This window comes from Hydra viridissima, unplaced genomic scaffold (genome assembly GCF_058129835.1).
Source record: "Hydra viridissima isolate aposymbiotic clone 2 unplaced genomic scaffold, HvirCarnegie_v1 scaffold_11, whole genome shotgun sequence".
Taxonomy (NCBI): Eukaryota; Metazoa; Cnidaria; class Hydrozoa; order Anthoathecata; family Hydridae; genus Hydra; species Hydra viridissima.
Window position 1 is genome coordinate 10,595,001 of NW_028324310.1, and position 19,571 is coordinate 10,614,571.

The following is a 19,571-nucleotide window of genomic DNA, read 5'->3' on the forward strand; positions in this document are numbered from 1 at the left end:
AGTACAAAATTCCTTCAAAAATTTTGAAGGAATGCATAAATTTTGTATAAATGTATAAATTAGTAATGGGTAAATTTTAAAGGAATGTATCCTTCAAAATTTAAACCACACTCTACTTTAGAGTAACTTTTTTCTTGTGTGCTACTTTTAAAAGTTTTGCATATCTAAAAAAATACTAAGTAATTTTATACATTTAATATATGAGACACAAAAAAGATAAAACTATTAGTAAATGACCAACCAAGCAGTTCTTTTTTTTCATCACTTGTAAGAATTTTATCATAAACCTTTTGCTCTACTACTGGTGGCCGTACAGATGATGTTGAGTTTGCTGGAGCTGCAACTTTTCCTGATTTATCTGGATTTTGATTTTTTTTTGCCATTTTCTAAGATATTTTCCTAAAGCTAAAGGATTGATTTAAAATGTAACTAAGTGTTTATCTAAGCCCTATGAAAGCTATTTAACTGCAATGTAATGTAGTATTTTAATATTATATATTTCATAGACTTAGATTAATGCCAAGTATTGTTTTTGCATTCAATTTTATTCAAAATTCACTTAAAATTGAGGACAAGCTCAAAAAATTTTGTTCCTGAAATTTCATATTTATTTTCCATTTATCAAAATGTATGTTGCTTTTTTATTTTTTCAGTATTTGGTACTGTAATTTTAAACAGCCTTTTTGCTTTTTATGTAAGATTCTACAGTATTACAAATATAGCTTAATTCATTTTTAATCCATTTTCTGCTGCATCATTTGGAACAACTCAGTTTATTTGCTCAATCACAATCAATAAATTAGGAATGTGTTGATTACTTCTCTTCAAGTAAGATTTCACAGATGCTTTTAATGCCTAAAGTGTCTCTGCTGCACTGTTTATTCAATTGTAACCCAGCATTAAGAAATAATATCTAAATGGACTATATTATGAAACTATTTTTTTTAGTTATTGGTTTTCCTGAATATAAAACTAAACCAATTAGGCTTTGTTTTTTCTTCTTCCTGTTCTTCTTAAGGTCAAGACTTAACATGTCTTCTTATTCTTTTTTTTTTTTTTTTTTTTTTTTTCAAGACTTAACAATTTATTTCATCATCCATACTAAACTTTTCTTTTTGAACAGAGAAAACTCTCGATAATTTTTAATTCAATCATAAGTAACTCTACTGGATGAGAAAAATCATACAATAAATCTAAGCATCAAATATTGAACGAACAAAATATATTCGATAAAAATCTTTAACATTATATATTAGTAGTAGTTGTTCTGCAAACAATTCATCATTATCAATATTTTGTTTTAAAAATTGCCAATCTATCCATTCTTTAAATTAACTATGACATTAGTTCTCAAATAAACTTAACTATTTAAAAAATAGGCAACCTATCTTCCAATAAATTTTTTCTTGGTTAGATTTTGAATTTATTCATATAAATTTATGGTTCTACATCTTTTATTTTTGAGATTATTTTGTTACTGATGTAAAATTTCAAGATAAAGTCATAAATAGTACATGATATACAAAACGTTTTAGCGATTGATCGTTTTTAGGCGGTCATCTTTTTAATGAGTTAAAGGTCATTGCCTGAAAGTGAAAACCATGGAGATGAGTTTTTCATGTTTACTCACAAATCTGGGAATTAACCAACCGCTTTAAGCTTGCTTTACATTACAGATGCAAAACTTGCGCGACGTGAAACAAATCAAATAAGGTAGGAATGTAAGCGTAGATTTTGAAAGGTCAATTCAAAATTTAAATCTGAAGTTCGGTTTCAATACAGGTTGATACTTATTTTGAGACAGGTATCAATCACAGGTAATAAAATACTTAAATTTAAAATTGATGTACAATTACTTCGTTTTTTCAAAAAATTTCTTATCGATTTGTAATATTTCTTAAACTTTATTAACGAATTCCTTCGCCTTCGAGTGTACAAGCTTTTGTGAACAATGAAGAAACAATTTCCGCAAATGAAAAATTTCAAAAGAAAAGTTTTGATAAAAAGCTCGTCTATTTTAATGATGAAAAAAGCACTATTTAATTACTGGAGCAAAAAATTAAACTTATTGAAAAATCTATCATTGTGAACACTTATTTGAAGATTTTTGCTGCGAATGCACTGGATTAATAAATTTTTTCTACGCAAACTGTTATGCAGATATCGATAACAATAATATCTTGGATTTTAAATATGCTTAAAATCTCAGAAAGTAGTTCGAGTTGAATGAAGAAGTAACACTAAGCTGTTATCACGTTGAATGAGACAACGGATTCAGTTTAGGTATCTTTTATACTTTGAGAATAAGGTCATTTTCATTACATACCGCTCTTAATCGTTTTATGTGTTTTATCTCATATAGCTTCAGAATTGAGTAACAACCTCGAAGATAAACCAGTTGGGATAACCAAGTCATAACGTGAGACCATTCTTTTGCGACAGCTGAGATAAGTTTGTTATTAAATTAGGGTTTAGTTTATTTAGTGCAACAGATGTTAATGATGTGGAAAGTCCCCAAACGTCAAACTTTAGGTTATGCTTGTTGCACTACCACAGTGGTGCGCAAATTGGGGGTCGCGGACAAATATTTGGGGATCGCCAAAGAAATCGATTTGAGAATAAAAAACTAATATTAAATATTATAACATTTTCGTGACCTCCCTTCCTCCCCAGATTTAAATTTTATTTATAATTCAAAGATTGTTCGAACAAGTTAAAAGATCAAACTTAAAGAGAATGCAAAAAATTGAACAAGAAAATAAATCTGCGAAAAAAAACAATTTTTATTTTAAAAGATTTTATTATTAATGAGATTGTAGATTTATGAGAAGCACAATTTACTCTATAAGTTTTTTTGCAAATAGCTGCAGATATTCTTTATTTTTGTACCCCATGAACTGGTCAATAACTTCGCCATTTTTGATTGCAAATACAGCAGGAACTGACGTAACCTGAAAAATGCGTAATTTGAATTAAGTTAATAATGACAATTTTTTATTTGGGTTCCATAAAAATGAATATACATTTTTATGGAACCCTGATACTTGAGTTGGTAAAAATCGAAAAGTATTTTAGTTTAGTAAATAAGTCATGATTAATACACAGCATTCTAGATATTGCAGTAGAAAAGTCAGTAGGTGTTGTAGATATTCTAGCTCATTAAGTATAAAACCCAGTTGGTTTTTATACTTGGTGAAATAGCTATGTGAAACTACTTGTGTATAAAACACCAACTGGGTTCTATGCACAAGTAAATTACATATTGCATGGTAGATAATGTGCAGCAGATTTACAATGCATAGCAGATGTGCAATTGGCTGTATTGTTACAAAAGGTTGTAGATTCTAAACACTTATGTAATTCATAATTAATAACTGCTAAATCATTTTATTTATGCTTATTTATGCATTAAAAATGCATAGTGAGTAAAGATTACTAACCTAAAACATTATAATTGTAAAAAAACCTAACAAAATTGTATATTTATTGCATAAATATACTAAGTTGGCTTCACTGCTATCAGTCGCCAAAATGTTTTGTATATCATATACTCTACTATTTACGACATCTATTTATGAGTTAATATGATCAAAATATATGGTGTAAAACCATGAAGAGTCTTTTCACATAATTTTTTCTAATAATCAGCAAATAAATGTAATCCATTTTTGTTAACTGATGTCTGTTAAGGAAACATTAATACACAGCAGTGATTATCATAAACAGAAAAAGTAATAAAAGAGTAATAATGAAACTTAACAAACTAACTTCTGTATTGAGATTTTAGTTTATTAAATTTTATCACCGGAAAAAAACTTATTCATTTGTCAATACATGTTAGCAATTGTTCACATTGTAAAATAGTGATCTATTAAATCTATTAAGTACCTACTGCTCACTGCCAATTGAGCAAATTTGCACATCTACTGCACCAACTGACTCTTCTACTAACTGATTTACTTCACAAACTAGCACTTGATATCTACCCTGCAGTTTGAATTTTACTAACATAAGGCAGTATTAGTGTTCCGTACCCTACAATTTATAGAATTATTTTTAATACAAAAAACTTTCCTTTTAGATGCAAATGAATTCATACTTAAATACAAATGACTCAAAAATAATTCTAAACACCTACAAACATGTAGCACTTGTGCTAGAATTTGAATAAAAAGAAAAATCAGTATCTAGAGTATTTCATCACATATCAATATAGTTTTCATTTTTAAAAATATATATTTTAGTGGTAGTTAATAAAAAATATTCCTAGAAATAAATTGACAAAAGAAAAATAGTTTTGATAAACCAATTTAGAATTTAAGTAAACATTAAAGTGTAAGTTTTAATTAAATCTTTGTATAATAAATTTAAAAAGTAATAAAACAAAAATGTAGTATTAAACATTTATTTTACTCAATATGTACTATTACCCCATATTCCATTGCCAAATCTTCATGAGTATCAACATCAACTTTGGCCAGATTCACTTTTCCCTCAAAACTATCCACAACTGCTGTAAGTGCTGGTGCAAGCTGTTTGCAAGGTCCACACCAGCTGTAAGAAAAACAAACAAACCATTTAAACAAAAAAGGAGATTCTTACATTCAGATATTTATATAATGTACAGATATTTATGTAAATAAGACTAAAATTGAATACATTAAAAATAAGCAACATATTAAGATAATTAAAGAAGTGAAAAATGATGTTTAATAACTTTAACCTAGCATGGAAGTCAACTATAACAGGTACTTTCGAATTGATTACTTTCTCATGGAAATCTGCAGGTGTCTTTATATCAAAAGAGAGCAATCTTTGTAAAATTAAGGCATGTTTATAACTCATAGTAAGGTTTCGACGGAGGGCTGATAGTGTCATTGCCATTTTTTAAAATATGATAATTTCTAAAGAGGAATGTTATGATATATGGATAGTTTGTGTTTATTTTACAGCTTTATATATGTATTTCTGTATACATGTTATTAGCATTAAAAGTATTATTTAATTATATAAGTACAATTTTATCACACAATACATACACAATTGAATTTAACTATACAATAAAAAAATGTAGGTCATGCATTAAAGATAAGTACTGCAGCTGATATTCTTGTTTTAATTGTAATTACTGTTACTATTAAAAATAATACTAGTGCTGTATATTCTTTTTTGTTTCTAGTTGTTCAGTATGCTAACACTAAACTTTTTTCATTGTTTTTACAACTGTCAATGTATGTGGTATTAATATTTATTTATCCTAGTTCAATTTCCAACAAAAGCAATACACTCACTCTACCCTAAATTGTATGCTCATGAAGCATTACATCTTACATTAACTAAAACAGAAAGATACTGTTTTATAAATTTGAAAATTGAGCTAAAGAAAAAAAAATAAGAAAGAAAATCAAGGGACAAGTGAAAACATAGTAACGCTTTCATGAACATAATAGATGATCAAAGAATATTTCTGAATTATCGTTTTCAGATTACTTTGGTTTCTTAGCTAATTTATTACCTACTTAACTTGTTTTCTTTTTACAGGTATTATCAATTTCTATAAAATTGTTTATAGTTTTTTTAATTAGTTGGATCATATTAGTTGTGTCTCTTCTTTTTTTTAAGAACGTGCTAAGATTTTCAGATAAATTTTAGAGGTGTTTTACGACTTTCTTTAGTTTTTGATACTGACTACAAAATCTTTTTAAAAAAGTCTTAAAATGTTTAGAATAAAAGGTGCATCTATCATTTGTCAGTAAATTATACATGAGCTTAGCATAGCACAAAAGGTTCGCATAAACTCGATCCGATTTGATCCTATTCGTGCTTTAATAACACCACCTTAAATCAATTCGAGGTTTCAGTGTACAACTTTGGCAAAGATTCGTTGAAATTTAATTTTTTCCAAAAAAAGGCGATCCTGGCAACACAGTGAGCCAGTATAGTCATACATTGAACCAGTTTAATAACTCTTTAGGTGGCCGGTGAATGGCATTATTTGCAAATTTATTGATCGGAGTAATTTGCCATACACAGATTTTGAGGTGATATTGATTTTACATTTCGGTTGTTAGGTACATCTGAACTGTATAGTAACAGTCCCTTTACAATTACTATAAACTTTTATGACGTTTAGAATAAAATATTCTTTTTAAGCTACTGCGAACAGAAAGGATCCACCTCACCTTACTTTACATTAAGAGTTTGACAAAGAAGCGTTTCGAGGCTTAGTGGCTTTAAAACTATTTGTCACAAACGGGAAACGGTGTGAACTAAATTTCTTTACTCCTTATGAATAATCTTTCACTACTATGCATTACATTAGTGAACCAAAAAAATTCATAGTAAAGAGTTTTAAAAAAATCGGATGCATGTCCAATAAGTAATAAAAGTTGTGCATAAATCCAGGAAAAAGTCTAAAAGAAAAATAATATAAAACAATATCGAAATAACAATTTGAGGCAAAACATCTCACTTTTCTTAAGTTTTATTTATATCAAGCTTAATTGATCAATTTTTAGCCTTTAGACGTGGTGTAACCAGTATGAATGTAGTTTTCAATGTCAGCTGAACGTGTTTTGTTTAATGAGAAACGCCTATATTATCTTCTGTTTTAAACTTTTCAATATTTTTCATTAAATTTTTTCTGGTTTTGTAAGATCAATTTAATATTTTTACAGATATATTATTGAATTTTTTTTTCTTAAATAATTAGTAAACTGAACAAGTTAATTTAATTTTTTTTAATTTAATTAAAGTTAAACTTAATTTCCTTAATAAGTTTTTTTAACTTAATACTAAGGAGTTAAGTAAATTAAAATTTATTCTAAAAATCATTTTTTAATTTCCTTCATAAAATTTTATCTTAAACAAGTGTTTTTGTTTTTGTTTTTTTTATTTAAGCGAAGTTTTATTGCAAAAATGTAACTTGATATTCTAGAACACTCGAAAATGTCTCTCGTTTTTGAGGAAATTTTGCAACCACTGTTAGCCGTTCGGAACCGTCTGTTATAAACACATCTCCCTCCCACGTGTAGTCTTTATTTAAAGCAAGCGGAATGCAGCTGGCGTTTGTCCCACCTTGTAGAAAAAAAATAATAATAATAATAAATTATCTCATAATTATCAGTTATTTTGTTAAACAAAGCATTTCCGTTGTTTCCATGTGTCTTTGATTCACGATTGCTTTGTAAAATTTTAAATTCAAATTAATTTTAAAACAAAAAACAGACCTTTCATAGCAACTTACAGTTCTGCAAAATTTATAAGCACGTATGGACATTAACGCAACTGATTGGAAGGAAGAGGGAACCGTGGACGCAGCTGATAGGAAAGGAAGAGGAAAACCCTATTTTAGAAATAGGTTTGTGTTTTTTTAGCATCTCAACATTATAAATGAATGACGATTTTTGAGGCATATTTTTGGAAAAGTTTATGGTATTTCAGCAAGTATTAGATATAAATTTAAACTTGAAAGGACAGAAAATCTTATTTTCGTTCTAGGAGAACAGCTTCCACTGATTACAGAATTTATGTATACTATTTTTTTATGTGTTGCCGGCGGTTCATCAAAAGCTGGTGAAGAATCTATTATATTAAGGGGTGCAATTAATGTTTGTATAAAGTAAAAAAAATCTGAAACGCAATACTATGTGAACGCTTCAGAAAATTGTGATCTTAAAATGTTACTGAATATTAGCAAACATGTAACTGGTACTAATTGTTTTGAGATAACTGATAAAATTGATAATCAGAAACTGGGGGTTTGGTTTACTTGAATTAGCATATATATGTGAAGATCAAGAATCGACTTAAGCTTTTGAAAAAGAAATGGAGATAGAAAAGCAAAAAGAGGCTGAACTTTTTTATACTTTAGTATTAACATTTGCACTGCAACTATTAATGCAAACTCTTCTCCATCTGTTGCACTTAATCAAACAATAGATCAGTATTATCAAGAAATATCATATATACTTATAAGATATATACTTATAAATATCATATACTCATAAGAATGTTCTAATAGTTCAAAAACATCTTTAATGAACTCAAACAAGAAAAAAGTACCCAGACTTAGCAACAGAAAAAAATCTGCATATGCAATTTCAACAGCAACAGTATAAATGGTAACAAAGCATTTGTTCTATTCAGTGTCAATGAAATCATCAAAAAATTTAATGAGAGTTTAAATGAAATAATAGTCACTATTTAGCAGGATAAAAAAAGATTGTATATTTATAAAAGTATATTTTTTAACATTTGCTTATACACTTATGTTGTTAAAAAGTTCGGTTTTTTGAAAAAAAAAACAACCATTTTTCTTCTTCTGTTGATGAAAAAAAAAAAGTCTTTTTTGAATTTTTTGAGTTGTTTAAATGAATTGAAGAAGCTGCAGAAGTGTTCATGTGATTTAAAAACAATCCTAAAATTTGTGCTCTATCTGTAATTATGTTAAAAATAAGAGCTTAAAAGGTTTCATTAAATTAAAAAAAAAAAACATCTGTGTAAAAAATTTTTGTGACAACTTACCAAGACAAACAACCATCTCAATTGCTCCAGGTAACGCAATTTTAAATTTATAGTTTTTTCCAATTATTAATTCCCCCTGCAATGGGCTATATAAGCAGTATCCTGTATGAAATTGCTTAAATTGTTTAGGAAAAACAGATTTAAAGTATTGTTTACAAATGATGATGTAGGCACATAGAAGAAAGCATGTCAAACTACTTTGATTCTTTGAAGTGTTTGTGAACAACTTTAAAATAAATTTTCCTTGATAAGGAACTGTAACAAATAAATGGAGCAACTTTTCTGTAACATACACACGTATTCCTCTATTTATATCTTTATTGTTTTCCATATCACATAAAATACCAAAACAATCAATAAAACTGTTAGTAGCAATTTTGAATTTTAAATGCAACTTTGCAGACTCGTCACAATTAATTACACCATGTAAGTGAGTCAATGATTTCATTTGAAAACCAAAAAAGTTCCTTGCATAAAATGGTAAATTTTTAAAAGTTTGCCTTGATATGGGTTCATTGAGTAACTGCCAAGTACAATCTTGTGGATAGTGATCATATATAAATTCTTCAGGATCAGTAAAGAAGTAGTGGTCATTGTAACTTTTAATAAAATCCATTTTATCATTAAAATAACCTGAAGCCCATGCTAGATCCATTAACCACCAAGTATGATCTAAATAGACAGCATTCCATACATGATACACATCATTATTAATTGAAGCAACAACACTATTGTTGAATTTGACCCATCCAGAAACACTCTTTATCTTTAACCCTAGCCCTCTAAACAGCCATTATTAAATAGATAAAAATAATACTTATACCCTCCTAATTTAGAAATACATTAAACTAAACAAACTATGTATAATAAGTAATTTCTTACTCTGTATATTCAGTTAAAAGAGCAGCAAAACGGCTGAGCTGTATACTTTTAAAGGATGGATCTGAAGCACTGCCTGCAATATTGTTAATGTTATCAGCCACCCATCTCCACACAACACGTAACTGAAGAATCAGTGATTCGATAAATGGCTCAATCAAGTAATTAACCAATTGCTCTTTTGTTTGACAAAAAATAATAGGAACCTAAAAAAAAATTTATTGACAATAACTGATAAGCAAATAACATTAATATTTTAAATTTTACAACTCCATTCAACATATCAATAGAGCTTCTTATGTTTTGTAAGTATTCAAGTAGGTTTTGTAAGTTTGTTTTCAAGTCAAAAATAGATTAAAAAAAAGAAAAAAATTGAATGTATATACGTATGCATGTATGCATGCATGCATGCATATGTATATACATATGTATGTATGTATGTATGTATGTATGTATGTATGTATGTATGTATGTATGTATGTATGTATGTATGTATGTATGTATGTATGTATGTATGTATGTATGTATGCATGTATGAATGTATGTATGTATGTATGTATGTATGTATGTATGTGTGTATGTGTGTATGTGTGTATGTGTGTATGTGTGTATGTGTGTATGTGTGTATGTGTGTATGTGTGTATGTGTGTATGTGTGTATCTGTGTATGTGTGTATGTGTGTATGTGTGTATGTGTGTATGTATGTTTGTGTATATATATGTATATTTGAAAACATTTTAAAAATATATACATTTAAAGCTCTCTCATCTGCCAACCTATAGAAATCAGATGTTGGTACTAACATTTTTTTCTTTTGCAAAAATCTATCACTAGTTGAATTTTTGGACATTTGATGGCAGAGATTATCACTCAGCATTATAACTTCCAAACTCTCTGATGATACTGATGGCTTGAGTTTTGGATTGTAGCAAAAAGTATTTTCTTTAAAATCTTTCTCAGCATCTATTGTAGAAACTAACTGATTTTGAGAAATAGAAAAGTCATTTCCAACTTTTGATGTACCACAACCCATGTCTACCTCTGAATAGATATTTATACAAATTTTGTAATTATTTAAACTAATAAATATGATATGTATGTATATACATACATTTATATATATATATATATATATATATATATATATATATATATATATATATATATATATATATATATATATATATATATATATATATATATATATATATTGTATTGTATACTTGTGAATAAAATACACGTGATTCCAGAAAGCATATTAACTTTAAATATACGTACAATAACAACAGCGCCATATCAAACAAACTTAAACTGATTGTTTAAACAAACAGTTGGATCTATTTGAGATCCAAGTGCCTATCAAGAATGTCCCATGGATATTTCGGATTGCTGAGACCTTTTGAATACAGGTTTACCTGTCTGTTTTGCAAGTAAATATTAAGACCGTCCGGAAGGATAATGACCCAAGCGATTTTTGAAATATTCTGAGAACCACTTATTCGATTTTGATTATCTTTTTGTTTTAAAGCAAATTTATGTCTTTCAAATTATGTAACGGTAGTTTTAAAAAAGTAAAACTGTAACAAATAGAGTGTATTGTCAAAAGTAGAAGTGAGAAAGTTTACTTCGGACGAATTGAGAAAATTTATTTTGGGCGAAGATAAATTTTCTCACTTCTACTTGTGCGATACATTTAAAAATCGATACGTTCCAATTTATTCGCTAGCAACAAAGTAAACATTTTTATAAGTTCAGTGGTTTCTAAGCTTTCACAGAGCAGGAAAAAACTTTGTAATGGGAAAACATAAGTTTTCTACTGCAAAAATGAAATTAAGTTTACAGGATAAAAATTAAGATACTCACTATTTAAGAATTACACTGGCCAACAAAAAAGACCTTTTTTTTTGTTGGCCAGTGATTTGGATTTAACAACTGTTTTTAGGTAATTTGGGGGCAATAGTATGAAATCACATTAAGCTTTTTTATCTATGGGCATTTTAATATTTGCCCATATTTGCCCAACCTGTTGCTACATATTTCAGAAATCCGTTGTTCTTTTGTAGTTGAGCTTGCTTTGTTAGGTTGTGGTTAGTTGGGTTGTGTTAACTGTGCAGTGAGTAAGAGTAAGTGTCAGGGAGCTGCGTGCTCCTACCGAAGAGGCGGCGGCCTATGAGCATTTTTCTGCTTTTTTGGCTGCTTTACTAGAAGTTTTTGTTTGCGCCTGTTACTTTATCCCCCTTAAAATCAGCTCACCAGCGAAGTTCAGTGGTCAATTAGTTAATTATAAAAGAAATGTGTGTGATAGTGGAATATAAGCACCAGAGTCTCGGTACGGAAAGTATCGTGTAGTCACTGGATCGGTCATTCTTTGCGATAACCGTCCTAAGATACTGATACCAAATCGGCATCTCCGTAGGAAATTTTTTACTCTTGAAACTTGAATCAACAAAGAATAAGTATGTACTGATTTGTATTTAAACGAGATATGGCTAATGCCCAGCGTTCCCAAATTTGAAAAGAATTAAATATACCTAATCTCCTGTGTGTTGAAAAAAAAACAGCAACATTCTTTTAATGAATCTTAACTGACAGTTTGCTATCAAAGACGAAGCATAATTCATAATACTTAATACAAAATCAGTGTATCAAATTTAGTAAAAAACCACAAAATCTAAGTCAGCAAAAATTGTGTTGACTAGTGTTATTTTTAGTTTTAAGTTTTTCATTTCTTTTTTTTTTACAATTATATGCCCGCAATATAACGGCAACTTTCATAGTTTCGAAATCAAAGCATGTTAAACATTGTTATATCATTATTCTTTACTTTTTAGGACAAAGATAAAAATAGCGAACAAAAAACTTCAAAGTAAAAACGAGAAAATAAGAAATAGTCAAGATAACTTCAGATGTTCAACATGAAATCAATTCAAATACAAACGATATATTGTATTAGTTTGATAAAACTTTGATCACAAGAGATTCATCGACCCAAAGATAGTGAGTTAGCCGGAGTAAATAAAAGCTCACAGTACATTAGAGTACTAAATTTGTAATATTCTTAAATCTTCTTAGCGCTGAACTCATTAGCATTCCAGAACGTGACTTTTACTTGTAAAGCATTCGCACTCTACCAAGTATAAACGTTACTCGGCGGCGATAAAATTCAATTAACGAATGCCTAACTTTTTTTTTTCTTTTTCTTTTTTTCTTGCTTGACCTATATTTCGTTCTTTCCACGTACTCTTTCTTAACTTGATTGGCCGATTACCAACATATTTTCCTGAACATAGAATGTTTTAAAAGAGAAGGTTCGCAAAGTACATTTAACTAATTTATCTTTTCAAAACCAAGATAACATGCTTAAGAATTTAACAACATAATATATGTTTCAACTGTTAAATAAAAGCACGTTACCATTCATTTCTCTCATTGCTTTTAAATAATCTTGTGGATCTTTAAAGCTAACAAAGCCGTAGCCCTTTGTTTTCTTTGTCTTTTTATCCCTTACAATCTTCGCACGTAGTAGAGATGGATATTTGGAGAACGCGCGAAGTAAAGCATCATCGGAGACTTCGTTGCCGAGGTCGCCCACGAATATACGAAAATCGTCTAAAAACATTCGTCGTGTGCAATTTTTCGATGTTACAAGAATTTTAAAATAACTCTAGAACAAATAACCTTGCTTCGGATATGTAAAACCGCATTAACAGGCGAATGGACTGAGCTTAACTTTACTTTAACATAACAAAACTTACAAAATATCCATGGCTATCAGTAGCAATCTTTTCAGCGATAAAGCTAAATATGACTTCCTTGAAACTTACAGAAAATAACAATTGCAAATTGCAACAGCAAAAAATGAAACTATGAAAATGTTGCAAATAATGATAATTGGTGAAACAAAGGGACGATTTTTGTAAATTTTTGTGTATTCCTAACTTATTAAGCGTCTCTTAAAATGACACAAAATAAAAAATGGATTAGAGAAAACAAACTCACTTGGATCCCAATCAAGTAAAGTACTATCTTCCCACACTGTACCACCTGCTACACGAACAACAGTTTTTTTCTTATCCTTTTTTAGCTTTGAAGAATTTCCATCACGATGATCTTTTGACATGTCAAAGTTTTGCATCATCATACTCGGTGGTAAAAGTCCAGGAGGTCCTAAAAAAATTAACAACAGATTAGCAATTAATTAGTAACATTTCTTTTTTGATAAAGGATTTTGAGAAAACTAATTATCAAGACAACCCACCATTATGAGACATCATCATATGTGGGGGCATCATAGGAGGAACCATTAAATGAGGTGGCAAAATTGCTGGAGGAGGAAGTCCATCAATTGATGGCAGACCAGGAAACATGTGAGTAGGTAAGGAACTAGGAAATGTTGGCACTCGAGGTGGTGGATTTGGAGGTTTTGCAGGCAAACTAAAACTTGATGGTTGAGAACTTGGTGTTGATGTTGGTGGACGAAGCATAGGAATTTTAGGTGGAGGTGGTAGATTTCCAGATATCTCAGATTCAAACCTTGACAAAATAACAATAAAACTTTTAGATTAATTGTAACTTGTAAACTTTGAAATATTTACTCCAGATTAAAAGAAAGCTGGGTTTAAATTGCTAATAAAGCATAAAGACATTTTGATTTCTCAAAAACTTATGAGAATGTTTAATTCTTAAATGTTTAAAGACAGGTAAAATTATGTATGCTCTTTTGAAAAACCATTTCAAAACTGAAGAAAAATATATACTATTACTAAGATATTTCATTGTCTAAAATATAAATGCTTTTTTGAAAAAACAAGTTTGAACTAGGTTCTTAATACAAAACATTTTTATTTTGTGAATTAACAACACTTAAATTGTTAATGTCATTTTTAATTTTTAGCTATTGTTGCTGTATTATTAGTTAACATAAAAGTTAAACTTTTCTTATATATTTATAATTGTTTTTAAAATGAACAAACATAGCATATCAATAGAAAGAGCTTGAAATGTTAAATTATTTTTCTAAAATGGTACCAATGGCAGTAATGCTACCAGAGAAAAGTAAGAATTACATTTTGTAAAAAAGATTTTTCAAAATAAAAATTTAAACTAACTTCAGAGAGTTTCAAAAAAACTATTTATGATTTGGGGTAATCATTTTATATAAAATATAAATTATATATATTGCCCATCTAGAAGAAGTTAAGCAATAAATAATCAGAGAAAGTTGGAGCCTTTCCTTCAGAAAGAGTGACACAAAAAAGCTATTGCTGTCTGAAGAAAAGATTAATAATCAAAAAGCATGTATTAAATTCTGTTGACTTGGTTTTTTATGAAGATCTATTTAGAACCCATGAAAAATAAATGTGTTCATGTTTTGGGTCAACAGGACTCAGTGTAATTCAATAATTCTATACAACTAAATAAATAATCAATTTAAGCACAGCTCATTATGTAGCAAACAAAAAAAATAAAACAATTCAACATTTTAATGAAATTTTTGAAATAGAATTTTAATTTATGCCAGATGATATTGAGCACAATGCTAAGTTTGTTTATGAATTACAAAGAGAATGTATATCCTATAAAACAAAAATTTCCTGGAATAGACAAAGTTGAATACTATGCTGGCCAGCTCAAAATCTTAAAAGTCTTATGAACTAATTGGTCATCAGGATAAAGCTGGAAGTTAAGTAAGAGCTTAATTACAGTGTCAATATTACTAAAACTGGAGAACTCAACCCATAAAAAAGAATAACAAAAATACCACAAATAAATTCTGATCAAAAGAGTATATAACACATTCATTCATAAATAGCACAAACTGATTTCTCAAATTTCTTTATCAGTGCCATACCATTGAGCCAATATGTAATGGAAGAGAATATTTACAAAAATAGAATACTGGATTAGAACTAGATGTTTGTTGCAACCTTGTGAGAAGGTACACCTAGAACTGGATCACAAGATCATAGATTTTCTGAATAGCTACTTTCTACTATAAAAGATTTGTGCACTTATGCTTTAATCATTATTTTATTCTGGAATTAGTTAGATGAATCTAATAACAAAATCTTCATTGATAATTATAAATCAACATTAAAAATTAGAGCCCTGTTAAATAAAAAATTTACCTGGAAAGAATAGCATAACATAGTATATATAAATTATTGAAAAATTAAATCTGCAAATTGTTCAAATTTTTTTAACTCTTCAAGAATCAAACTTGAAAAACTATAAAAGAACCTTTCTGAAAACATTAAGTCATGTTCTAGATCAATAGTTACTAACCTAGAAATTGTGGGCCAAGTTTGCTATATAAAAATATTTTATTAGTGAAGCAACACAATTTTAAATATTGTTTTATAGCTTATCTGTGGTATTGTGTCCAAATATTGGTAAAAACATACTGAAAGACATTGTTAATTTTGTTATCTTTTAAGAGAATTTTTGTGAAACTTCTTCATCTATAGTAAAGAAATGTTGTATTACTTTTCATTTTTACTAATAAAAACTACTTTAACTATAGCTATAAGAAAATGAAAAATTCCACTAAAATTCAAAGCTTTACCAGCTTTTATGATTTTTTAATTAACAGTTATTACAATAATTAATTCTTAAAAAAATCATTATCTTAAAACTAAATTGGTGTGACACTGTATACCAGGGCATAAAAAAAATGTGAATATTAGAAAAGGGTTACATACTACATTTCTTAAGGATTACATACTCCATTTCTCACACACACACACACACACACACACACACACACACACACACACACACACACACACACACACACACACACAAACACACATGCACGCACACCTACACGCACGGACACATACATGCACACACATATACATGCATGCACACATACACACATACACGCATACATACACAGACGCACATATACATACATACACACACGCACAAATATACACACATACACACACGCACACATACACACATACAGACAAACATATATAAAGAAATATCATTTATCTATCCATGTTAAGATTAAGTCAAAAACATTCTGAAATGAAAATTAAAAATGGATTTGAATTTTAAATGAGAGTTACACTAGATTAGAGTTTAAAACACTTAACAACTTGTATACAAAAGATTGTGTGAGTCATGGATAACTAAATTTTATAACAACTATAAAATTCAAAAATGACATTTTCTGATATTCAAAATGCTATCAATGCGATCATACCTGCTCATTTCATCTTCTAAATCTCGTTTTCGCTTATCTTCCATCTCAATACTGTTTTATTATAGTTTATGATTTAATTATTCTAAATTGATCTAAATGAGGAAATAGCCTTACAGAAATAAAGAGCATAAATAAACATGAAATACTAAAAAAAAAAAAAAAAAAAAAAAAAAGTACACAAGAAAAAGATCAAGATTTTTTTGTCTAAATTACAGCATATTCTAGATTGCAGGTATATTTTTGAAAATGTACAATAAATTTCTTAAGCCTATAATAAATGATAAGTAAACTAATATTCTTGGTGTTTTTTTTTTTAAGAAACTGTCGATCCAACCGAAACTATTGTTTTTTAAGAAACTATCAAAGTTTAATAGTATATCAAATAGTTAAAAAGTACAGTGTGCGAAAAAATTATCACCTAAATATTTATCTATATACAAGTCTACATACAAATCTATAGCTTGATATATTTTTTATCTACAGATTATGCTCTTATAAACTTTGACCGCTAGGGTTTTTTGAACATCATTGATAAAATCTATTTATGTTTAACCCCGGTAGTAAAGCCAGGAAAGTTCACCATGTCGGCACGGAAAAAACAAATTTAGAAAAAAAAAATGTAAATTTTTAAACGAATAAAATCACTCTGCAGTCAAAGTAAAAAATATTTTTATGAAACAATTTTCAATGTTTAGTTCATGAAAACGAGGACTTTCTATTATGAAACTCACAAGCTTATGCTCATCAATCGTAATTCTACTTTCTTTCATTGATTATAAATTGATAAAAGATTATAAATGGCCAGTACAACATTAAAAGTCATCCAGTTAATGGAACAGTTCTTAATTACGGGTTCAGATGGTAACACTGAAACTCTTCCAATTAATTTATATTTGGCCACTACTTTAATTAATAATAGTTTGTGTGAAAAGCCCTGTATGTGTGATTTTTGATCAACCTTATCAGTGCCACATAGGTCATTCTATTATGTTAAATAATTCACACCCATCGTTAGTATGGAAAACAAAACCTCAGCTTATCAAAAGTTCATCATCTACGATATTATGTCCGCAGAAAGACACTACTCAAAATAAACGGCAAAGAAGTTTTAGTGAAAGTCAAGCAGAAATACATCCGGCAGAGGGAAGACAAAGAAGTGGATCAGTGCAAGTTGAGATACCATTAAGCGCTGAAAGTCCCAAATCTTCACCCCAATCACCTGCATTTTCTTTTACTGGATTCAGTTTTCTTGATAGAAAAGCAAATTCTTTTTACATTGGTTATGATGATTGATGATATCTGTTTAGCAGTACCTAAAAGTGCATCATTCTACACCACACAACCATCAACCATGTTAAACCAATATCACCCCTTACAAAAAACGAGTCTTTAATAGCATTAGCTAATAGACTATGTATAGATATATGTATATATTCTTAATATAAAGATGTTGTCTCATTTTATGTCCATTGCATAGTTATTTATTGTACATGAAAATTTAAAGTAGAAGTTACTTCAATAAACTTACTAAAAATACTGTAATTCCTGTTAAGAATATTATGATTAAGCTAATATATTATAAAGTATAAGTGATTAAGTAAAGTCATCTTGTGTTGAGTTTTAGAGTGAATATATTTTATAGTTTTTTAGATTCTTATTAAGTGGTTTAGTTTATATTTATTAAGAAACATCTTGACTTTTATATCATATAGTAAAATTACTTTTTTTTTGAAAAATTAAAAGCAAGTTGGAAACTTGAAAATTTAATTCTGTTAAATCTATTTTACTATACTGTTATATAATATAGCTTTTCATGATTGCATAAATTGGATATTTTATTAGCTGGTGAATTCTTACTATTTTTTTTCTTGAAATAAGTTTGGCTTTTATTTTTTATTTATAAATAATCTTTGATAAATAAACCATTGATGAAATATTTGGTACTCTAACTCATTTCTATTTTTTTCATTTTTTTCATTTTTCTTTTCAAAAATAGTAAAATATCTCTGCTTATGACTTTTGTTCAACTGTTAAAGTAATGCTCACTTTAGGCAAGCATTATTTCATCAGTCAAACAAAAAGAGAATGTTGTTTCATTTAATCATTATTGATCTCCTACCAAACCTTTATGCAAAATATTTTATCTTTTGGTCCAAAGAAATTGATTTATATACTTGATGTATTATTTCAGTATTCTGTTGCAATAATTTAACAGATCCAAACTACCACATAATCAAGAGAAAAACCAGTAGGTCAATCATGCTGGATCTATAATTGCTATGACAACATATTAACTTGCTCATTCGTGAGATAAGCTCAATAAGTAATGTTGCCAATCCAGTCAACTTTTTTCTTACAAACCACTTTATTAATATGGTGATAAGCATTTCGATTAATCAAATGGCTCTGCTTTTATAGAAGTTGATATATGGACTATAGCTTCTTTAACCAAAGTTATTATTTGCACAACAAAGTGACAAGGCCTCTTTAGTAAACTAGTTTAGTAAACTTATGATTGAACTTAGGTTCAGATGGTAGAGGTACTTGCGATCTATTTTCCAATTTTACAGCACTCAAACCAATTAAAAGGAAGTTTTGAAATTACAAGAGCTGAAGTTAATAAAGATATTATAGAAAAATTTAAAAAAGAGAGAGATTGTCTCTTTATCTATTTAAGGAGAGGAAGATGCACAAATTACATTTTTTTGAGCATCATAGAATGTATAAACAATTGAAAAATACTATGGAATATCAGAAAAATATGCAAATTTGGTGAAATGGTATAAAATAGTGCAAGTGTCGAGACAAAAATAAAAACTCGGTTGCGAACAACCTCTTAATATACTATGGCGTGCTAAGTATTACAAAATTGTTGTTACTTTTAATTATAATATATAAATGTTTATTAACGTCTTTTTCTTTTTTTTTTAATTGTCGCTTCCTCGACCATGCA

The 19,571-nt window shown here is 28.5% G+C and overlaps 5 protein-coding genes across 9 annotated transcripts in view; 1 reads left to right on the forward strand and 4 right to left on the reverse strand.

Moving 5' to 3' along the window:
• LOC145190914 (leucine-rich repeat-containing protein 71-like) overlaps nt 1–1,544 on the reverse strand; it is a 15,103-nt gene extending 13,559 nt beyond the window's left edge. Inside the window, exon 1 of the mRNA XM_090066693.1 lies at nt 242–1,544. Coding sequence (XP_089922819.1) covers nt 242–383 — 142 coding nt within the window. The 5' untranslated portion in view covers nt 384–1,544. The remainder of the gene's footprint in view (nt 1–241) is intronic.
• LOC145191085 (phenylalanine--tRNA ligase beta subunit-like) overlaps nt 1–19,571 on the forward strand; it is a 144,361-nt gene that overhangs the window by 6,536 nt on the left and 118,254 nt on the right. The window lies entirely within an intron of this gene.
• Nucleotides 2,781–4,945, reverse strand: LOC145191312 (thioredoxin, mitochondrial-like). The gene is made up of 3 exons (XM_090066697.1): nt 4,724–4,945; nt 4,431–4,554; nt 2,781–2,951 (listed from the first exon to the last, which is right to left on the reverse strand). The coding sequence occupies exons 1-3, from the start codon at nt 4,882–4,884 to the stop codon at nt 2,838–2,840; spliced, it is 399 nt and encodes a 132-aa protein (XP_089922823.1). The 5' UTR covers nt 4,885–4,945; the 3' UTR covers nt 2,781–2,837.
• On the reverse strand, nt 6,803–10,827 carry LOC145191716 (lim and transglutaminase domain protein ltd-1-like). Of its 5 annotated transcripts, none has more exons than XR_016444968.1 (5): nt 10,684–10,827; nt 10,157–10,446; nt 9,409–9,611; nt 8,527–9,198; nt 6,803–7,077 (listed from the first exon to the last, which is right to left on the reverse strand). XR_016444968.1 is itself a non-coding variant. In XM_090066694.1 (5 exons), exons 2-5 carry the CDS (start codon nt 10,436–10,438, stop codon nt 6,908–6,910), a joined length of 1,437 nt encoding a protein of 478 aa, XP_089922820.1. In that variant the 5' UTR covers nt 10,439–10,446; nt 10,684–10,827; the 3' UTR covers nt 6,803–6,907. The 5 variants fall into 5 exon arrangements, 4 of the variants coding, with proteins under 4 accessions (XP_089922820.1, XP_089922822.1, XP_089922821.1 ...); XM_090066694.1 differs by having other exon boundaries at nt 8,527–9,308; XM_090066696.1 differs by having other exon boundaries at nt 10,209–10,446; nt 10,684–10,822.
• On the reverse strand, nt 12,287–16,750 carry LOC145191567 (RNA-binding protein 42-like). The gene is made up of 5 exons (XM_090066925.1): nt 16,619–16,750; nt 13,664–13,938; nt 13,405–13,572; nt 12,820–13,014; nt 12,287–12,685 (listed from the first exon to the last, which is right to left on the reverse strand). The coding sequence occupies exons 1-5, from the start codon at nt 16,660–16,662 to the stop codon at nt 12,573–12,575; spliced, it is 795 nt and encodes a 264-aa protein (XP_089923051.1). The 5' UTR covers nt 16,663–16,750; the 3' UTR covers nt 12,287–12,572.

Bases quoted from the DNA above. Each gene is read 5' to 3' on its own strand.
- LOC145191312 (XM_090066697.1), bottom strand. From the start codon at position 4,884: ATGGCAATGACACTATCAGCCCTCCGTCGAAACCTTACTATGAGTTAT. The intron at 4,555-4,723 runs GTTAAAGTTATT...TTTTTCTTACAG, and splicing joins ATAGTTGACTTCCATGCTAG to CTGGTGTGGACCTTGCAAAC. The intron at 2,952-4,430 runs GTAATAGTACAT...CGCATTTTTCAG, and splicing joins ATTTGGCAATGGAATATGGG to GTTACGTCAGTTCCTGCTGT.
- LOC145191716 (XM_090066694.1), bottom strand. From the start codon at position 10,438: ATGGGTTGTGGTACATCAAAAGTTGGAAATGACTTTTCTATTTCTCAA. The intron at 9,309-9,408 runs GTAAGAAATTAC...ATGGCTGTTTAG, and splicing joins CTTTTAACTGAATATACAGA to AGGGCTAGGGTTAAAGATAA. The intron at 7,078-8,526 runs GTAAGTTGTCAC...TTTTTCTACAAG, and splicing joins TGAGATGGTTGTTTGTCTTG to GTGGGACAAACGCCAGCTGC.
- LOC145191567 (XM_090066925.1), bottom strand. From the start codon at position 16,662: ATGGAAGATAAGCGAAAACGAGATTTAGAAGATGAAATGAGCAG. The intron at 13,939-16,618 runs GTATGATCGCAT...TATTTTGTCAAG, and splicing joins TTAGAAGATGAAATGAGCAG to GTTTGAATCTGAGATATCTG. The intron at 12,686-12,819 runs GTAACGTGCTTT...TTCTATGTTCAG, and splicing joins AGCAATGAGAGAAATGAATG to GAAAATATGTTGGTAATCGG.